Here is a 7,080-nt window from a genome sequence, read left to right as displayed (position 1 = left end):
TCTTTTCAAAAGTAATAGGATTTAAAAATCATTTCTGTGATTTATTTCGTTTTCTTTAGCTACTTTTACTCACTGGATATTTTCAGATATTGCATGCGATGAAAACTACACAAGAAAATATGTGGTTAGCCTGTGATCTAATTACATGGCCTTTCTTTGGGAATTAGGTTCTTTTTCCCCTTTATTTTAGCATCTTTTTGTATTTTGAAAGGCAGGATTTAAGCAAAGCACTGTGAGACTAGACAAAGAAATGACCTGAGACCGGCAGTATGGAAACAAGTATCTGGGAAGAACTTTGCAATAAGAAGGACGCTTAAGTGTGCTGGGCAGGGACTGTCCAAGTAAGCATTTAAACAATGCTTTGTATATAAATGAAAAATGTAAGGGAAACAACATATACCCTAAATGATGACCTTCTCCAATCCTGATAACCTGAGGTTTATAAATGACCAACAAACTTTCAGAAAATACTCATAGAGTCAACAGTGCATTTTATTATACATCTTAGATTTACACTTTTCATATATGCTTTTTAAAGCTTCAATTAACAGTTCAATACAAAATAAAAAATATATATGCCGCAGTGGTTCTCAGGCACAGAATTTAGGAGGAGATTGGAGCAAGCTTTTTCCCCAGCATACCATGAATATTACATTATGAACCATAACAGTGGAATGTTTCCTTTTGACCTAGCTGCCTTTTTTGGCTGAATTTTATTACAGTGGACAGCTTTAGAAGGTATGATATTGCTAACAGGAAACAAGACTTAAAATAAGTTTATAACCTGTTTTTTTCTTGAAGTCTTTAAGATCTAAACGATTCCCTTTTCTCCTAATAGAGCTCCAGGATCATCTAATGAAAATAATATTTTCCATAAAATATCTGGAGCATCATCAGCCTAAGAACCACTGCTCATGGTTATTCAATGTCTTCCGGCCTCACAGGATGAGGTAATGGTATGATGGATTTCTTCTCAGTGTCCCTGGAAAGTGCTTTCCTCATATCTGTTAGGAAGCAAAGTTTAATGTAAGTACCCAAATATCAGAATATTTTATATCAAATTTAAAGTGTATAGGTTAAAAAAAAAAACTATAAGAGGTTTTGTCCCCTACCCCTACTTCTATCATATTCTAAGAGAAATGTATTTATAAGTGAGACTCTCAATCGCGAGTACACCAAACCCCAGCTGGGATCCAGCTCTTCCTACAAATGTTCTTTTGACAGAACCTTAGTAAAATAATGTGTCTGTACCAGTAAAACAATAATTGATAGTAATTAACCAGTGGTTAGCTAATGTAAGTTAATCAGTGGTAGGTTCATAAGGGCAGGTTAAAGCAGATTTAAATATTATAGCTCAAATTTTAAATATGATTCTCTTAAGTGTATTAAAATAGCTGAGGATTTCAGTCTGCAGGATGAATGCAGACATTCGGCTTCCTCTCGGGGACACCACCCCAGAAGGGAGCTCACCGTAAGCATCCTCGTCGGGCTCCCCGTTGCTGGCCGAATAGTACTCTATGACCGTCCTGTACACACTGTAGCCTAACTGCTTGTACATGTTGACTGCAACTTGGTTAGACACTCTTACAAAGAGATCAACAAAAAATCCACCCTTTCTGTAATTAAAAAAAAAAAAAAGAATAGGAGAAATCCTTGAAAATAATACATAATTTTTAAAACTACTTTGACGACTATTCATAGGATGGTACTATGGAACCCTGCAGCTGATTACATCATGTTAGCAATTCTTACTGCTGAGGATTTATAGCAATTATTTTGCAGTACAAAAAGATAACTTCGTTTCTGTAACATTTCAAAACCTACAGGTTTTCTTAAAAGATAAACTTTAAAGAAAGTTGTTTTTTTTTTACCACAATTCTGTTACCTGGCTTTAAAAAATTACTGTGTATTTGATATTATAGTAATTGATATGTTCATTTTACCAATTAGTCATACAATAGTTTCACCCATATGCACAAATTAAAGGTTTTGAAGAAAGCATCAATGTGGCCTTGTATAACTACAGGACACTGGTCACAGCTCTGAAGCCCTTGGGTCCCTCTGGTCAGTGACAGCCCCTTTCTTACCCAGGTCTCCATGTCCTGACTCGTGTGATCATCAGCGCCTTGCTTTATGCAGTAGACTTACCACCTGTTCTGGTTTAATTTCTCCTGTTTGTGAACGTCACCTGAATGGAGTCATACTTCATCTACTCTTTAGTGACTCACCTCTCAGTCGGTACTGAGTCAGCCCCGGGGCAGCTGGAGCTTGTCCATCCTCCCTGTGTTTAGTGTGTCCCTGTATGGACACACTATGAGATGTCTGTGGTCCTATACATTATCAACTATGCTGCTATGAGTATTTTTGTTGTGGGTCTCATGGTACGATATCTAAGGTCTGCAGTTAGGAGTGTCACTGCTGGCTCACAGGGACACCTTCAACTTTATCAGATAATGCCTGTCTCCCAGCCCACATGTGCCACCTGACACTCCCACAGGAGCGGGTAGACTCCACCCCACAGGGGTGGCTTGGAGCAGCTGACATTTTTATTTTCGAAAGTCTTATGATACAGTGGCATCTCAGGGCAATTTCAGCTGGCATTTCTGATTACTAACAAGGCTGATTATATTTGTGCCAACCATTTAGATTTCTCATTCTGTATGGTCTTTATTGGTCTTTCACACATTTTTTATTTTTCTCCCCCACCTGTAGTTCTCTCTGTATTCTGGATATTCAACCTTGTGTAAAGGATGGTGCAAGTCTTTTCCCCAATTTGCAAATCTTTTTCCAATTTGTGACATGTCATTATCCTTATGTATCTTTTGATGAACAAAGTTACCACACTGTAGTGAAGTTGAATATATGAACCTTCATTTTACAGTTAGCACTTTTTAGGGCTTGAGAAGTTCTTTTCTACCCTGAGGTCATGGAGACACTCTCCTTTGAAGGTGCTCCTAAGGGCTTTTTAGTTTTGCTCTTCACATATAGGTTTTTAATAAATATGGAATTGATCTGTGTATAAGGTACTAATGTGGGGAAAATCTTTTCCCACATGGATATCCAGTGGTCCCACCACGTTTATTGGAAAGTGTATCCTTTCCCACCACGGATCTGCAGTTGCCTCCTCCAAGGTGTGTCTAAATCCATGTGTTCCTGAGTCTGCATCTCAAATTCTGTTCCACTAGCCTAGACAATTACTCCACTCACTCTTTTGTTGTTCAAGAGTGTCTTACCTCTTTTTGGCTCCTTCCATTCCCTCTTAAGTTTCAGAATCAACAAGTCGCACAGAAAAGACTTGACATTTGGGCTGCAGTTACACTGACTCTGTGGATCAGTTAGCTGTCTACTGTAGAGACGGGTAACTATGCTGCAGAGGCAGTTCCTCCCTCCACTTAGGTAGGTCATCTGTACTGTCTCTGGGTAAAGTTGTATAAACTTGAGAGAGGTCTTGCACAGCTTTTGTTAGATTTCTCCTAAGGGCTTAATATACTGATGCCAATGCAAATCACATCCTCTTCTAAATGTTACTGTTTGTGTAGAAAAGCAATTTAATTTATACTAAAACTTTCTATCCAACAACAACTTAGCTTAACTTTTATTAAAATTCTAAGCATTTGTAGATTCCTTCCTGTAGGTTTTCTATTTGTACTATCTTATCTATCCAAAATAACGGTTTTGTTTCTTCTCAATCCTAACTTTTATTTTTCTTGCTTCACTGTATGGTAGAGGATTCCCAGTAAATTACTGAAGAGAAGCCGACTTTAGGCATCCTGTCCTGTCCTGGAAAGCATTCACTGCATCACCACTCATCTCTACTACAGGTTTTCAGTAAATACTCTTTTTTCAGGTTAAGTAAGTAAGTTTTCCCTTTCTATTGCTAACAACAGTTTTTATCAGGGGTGAACACTGGATTGTATCAAAGCGTTTTCTACATTTACTGAGATAAAAAAGTCTTCTTCAGCCTATTAACTGGTAGAATACATTCTAATATTAAAACAAACTTCCCCTGATATGTCATCCTTTTCATGAATTGCTGAATCCATTTTGCTAAGAATTTTCTGGGACTTTGCATCTGTCATGAGATTTTCCTTCCTCATGTCTCTTGTCAGGTTTTGTGATTGTTCCCTTTTTGTGTGTAAAAGTAAACTTAGTGTCATTATTTCTTAAATTGTCGGTGAAATTTGCCACAGAAGCCATAGCTTTCTTTGTGGAAAGATTCTGGCTACTGACTGAAATTAGTTAAGGCAGGGGTCAGCTTGCAACCTATTCTTAATGCTGCTCTCAAGCTAAGAATGGTTTTTTACAATTTTGAAGGGTTGTTAAAATACATATATGAAAGCAATAGAGACTGGAGGTGGCCTGTGAAGCCTTAACGTTTACTGTCTGTCCCAGAAAAAGTTTGTTGACCCCTGTTCTGTACCCTTAATCAATTTCTGATTGTCCTGACAATTAGGAAGAGGCATGTTCGCATCTCTAATTATGATGATTTGTCTATTCTTGTAGTTTTGTCAGTTGTTGCATTTTTACTTTGAATTTGTCACTGGGTACATAAAATTTTTAATTATTACATCTCCCTGATTAACTCTTATCAGTATGCAGACCCTTTTTTATTCTCATAATTATTGAACTATAATGTGACTGTTGTTAATTTAAGCACACCCTCATGTGGTTAGAATTTGCATGATAATTTTAAAAATTACTTTCGATCTTTCAGTATCTTTAACTTTATACGTATTTCCTGTAAATAGAATACAGTTCTGACAGTCTATCATTTTTTAATGTTACTGTCCTAAGAATACTTAACATGAGATCTACCCTTTCAATAAATTTTAAATGTAAACGATCTTTGAGTGTAGGTATACAATGTTATACATCAAACTCTAGAGCTTATTCTTCTTGCTGAACTGAAACTTTAGTAACTTCCCATTTCCCCCTTCCCCAGCCACCACCATTTCACTCTTCATGAATTTAACTACTTTAGGTGTCTTCCTGTGACTGGCCTACTTCACTTGGCATAATGTCTTTGTCTTTTAACTGGAGTCATTAGTCCATTAACATTTACTGTTGTATTTATCAATTATATTTGGATTCATTGCTACCACCTTATTCATGCTTTTTATTTGTTTTGCTACTTTAACTTTTTTCGTCTTTTGAATTGATTTTTATTATTCTATTTTTCTCTTTGGATATTATATACTGTTTCTATTTTTAGTGTACACATTTAATCTGTACATTAAAAATACATGTATATATGTATGTGTGTATATACGTATACACACACACACACACCCCTATACAAATATAGGTCACTTAAATCTTAGCAACTACTGTAAAGTAATGAAAGTTTAGAAACTGCAAGGGAAGGGAGCATAGTGGTTTTCTACTCTAAGAGATGGTCTATCCTATAAATACATTAAATCTGATGTGCAATTAGAAGAACACAGTTCCTAACTCCCTGTCAACTATACATGATAATGCCAAATACTTGTTTTCAACAAGATATGCCATTAACCAATGTGTGTAAACTACAATCTTGCTAAAGATTTTCTCCTCTTCTGTGTTCACTCTAGGAAGAATTTTTTAAGTTCTTAAGGACTAGACTTTTTCAGCTAAATTAAGAATGAGCTCAGGTTCCTCTTGCCCTTGACTTGGCTCAGTGTTTTCAGGCCATGGTTACTTCCTTAACGTTCCACTTTAATGGATTTAATAAAAGTAACACATAGTGTTTGTTTGATACATAAAACAGGTCTGAAAAAAGCCACAATGTTTGCAGTTCTCAAACTCATGGAGGTGCATATTTCAAATGTTTGGGGAAAACATAGGCAAACCTTACATGTTGGACACTGGCAAACTACTAGCTTTATATAGTTCACAAATACACATCATATCACATTATATTCCTTTTGGTGACTGACATAGTATCTTTACGAAGCCAGGCTTTTGGCAGTTCCTGTGATTAAAAAACCCAGGACCAGCTTCCCTGGTGGCGCAGTGGTTGAGAATCTGCTTGCCAATGCAGGGGACACAGGTTCGAGCCCTGGTCTGCGAAGATCCCACATGCCGCGGAGCAAATGGGCCCATGAGCCACAATTACTGAGCCTGCGGGTCTGGAGCCTGTGCTCCGCAACAAGAGAGGCCACGATAGTGAGAGGCCCGTGCACCGCGATGAAGAGTGGCCCCCACTTGCCACAACTAGAGAAAGCCCTCGCACAGAAACGAAGACCCAACACAGCCAAGAATAAATAAATAAATAAAAATTGTATAACTTAAAAAAAAAAACAAAAAACAAAAAACCCCAGGACCACATGAAAATCAATCAACATGAAACAAGAATGCTGGCAGTTCTGCAGAATCTGGTTCCAAGATTTGAGAAGCCATGCAATGCCCAGCAGGTGCACGCATCTCATTAGGAGGTAACCACAGTTATTTAACAATGAAATGGAAATATTTTTTTCTTTCAATTTGTTTTTTCCGAATAGCTACTAGCTTGCTGGGACACAACTGCTTAAGACTACACTTTTCTTTAGCCTAGGGCACTATGAAAAAATTACTGAGATGCCAAGGACAGTGTTAACAGAGAATTTGGAAACACCTGCCACAGTGGCAAGAACACTAACAGAAACCTTGAGGGCTAGATTTTGATTCCACCAATTACCCAGCTCATAAGCCTATGGCAGGTCACTCACTTTGCCTTAATTTTCCTCAGTGGCCAAACAGGGACAATAATATCACTCTGAATATGTGACAGAATTGTTGTAAGGACTATTAAAGGCTGAAAATGAAATTCCTATGAAACTGAGCATCATGACAGATATTCAATCTGAAGGAAAAAATCTGATAAAACGTTCACCAAGAGAAAACTCAAATGGTTAGAGTTCAAAAATCATTTGCAAAGCAGGTGCCTACCTTTCTGAAATCTCCTCTAGTAACTCCATAAGCTTAGCAGCCAGACCAAGGCGTCGGAATTCTGGGGCAACAGACAGAGCTGTGACATGCCCATGCCACTCTTCCCTTGCCACCGAGCCTTCTGCTTTGCCCATGACTGCCAATGAAAGATCACATCCAGTAACTAAACATGAG

General features: G+C 37.6%; 1 protein-coding gene across 3 annotated transcripts in view; it reads right to left on the bottom strand.

Moving 5' to 3' along the window:
• Positions 1–474: 474 nt before the first annotated feature.
• The window catches only part of NAA20 (N-alpha-acetyltransferase 20, NatB catalytic subunit), a 28,100-nt gene continuing 21,494 nt past the window's right edge, over positions 475–7,080 (bottom strand). For 2 of the 3 annotated variants that reach the window (XM_007191890.2, XM_028168962.2), the window contains 3 exons: positions 6,907–7,042; positions 1,471–1,616; positions 475–1,004 (listed from right to left, as the gene is read on the bottom strand). In XM_007191890.2, the coding sequence (XP_007191952.1) occupies positions 919–1,004; positions 1,471–1,616; positions 6,907–7,042 (368 nt within the window). In that variant the 3' untranslated portion in view covers positions 475–918. The remainder of the gene's footprint in view (positions 1,005–1,470; positions 1,617–6,906; positions 7,043–7,080) is intronic. The other variant, XM_007191891.2, reaches the window with a different exon arrangement.

The sequence above is a fragment of the Balaenoptera acutorostrata genome, chromosome 15 (assembly GCF_949987535.1).
Source record: "Balaenoptera acutorostrata chromosome 15, mBalAcu1.1, whole genome shotgun sequence".
NCBI classification, from domain to species: Eukaryota; Metazoa; Chordata; class Mammalia; order Artiodactyla; family Balaenopteridae; genus Balaenoptera; species Balaenoptera acutorostrata.
Note: the sequence above shows the minus strand (reverse complement) of the source record. Positions and strands in the feature narration are given on the sequence as shown.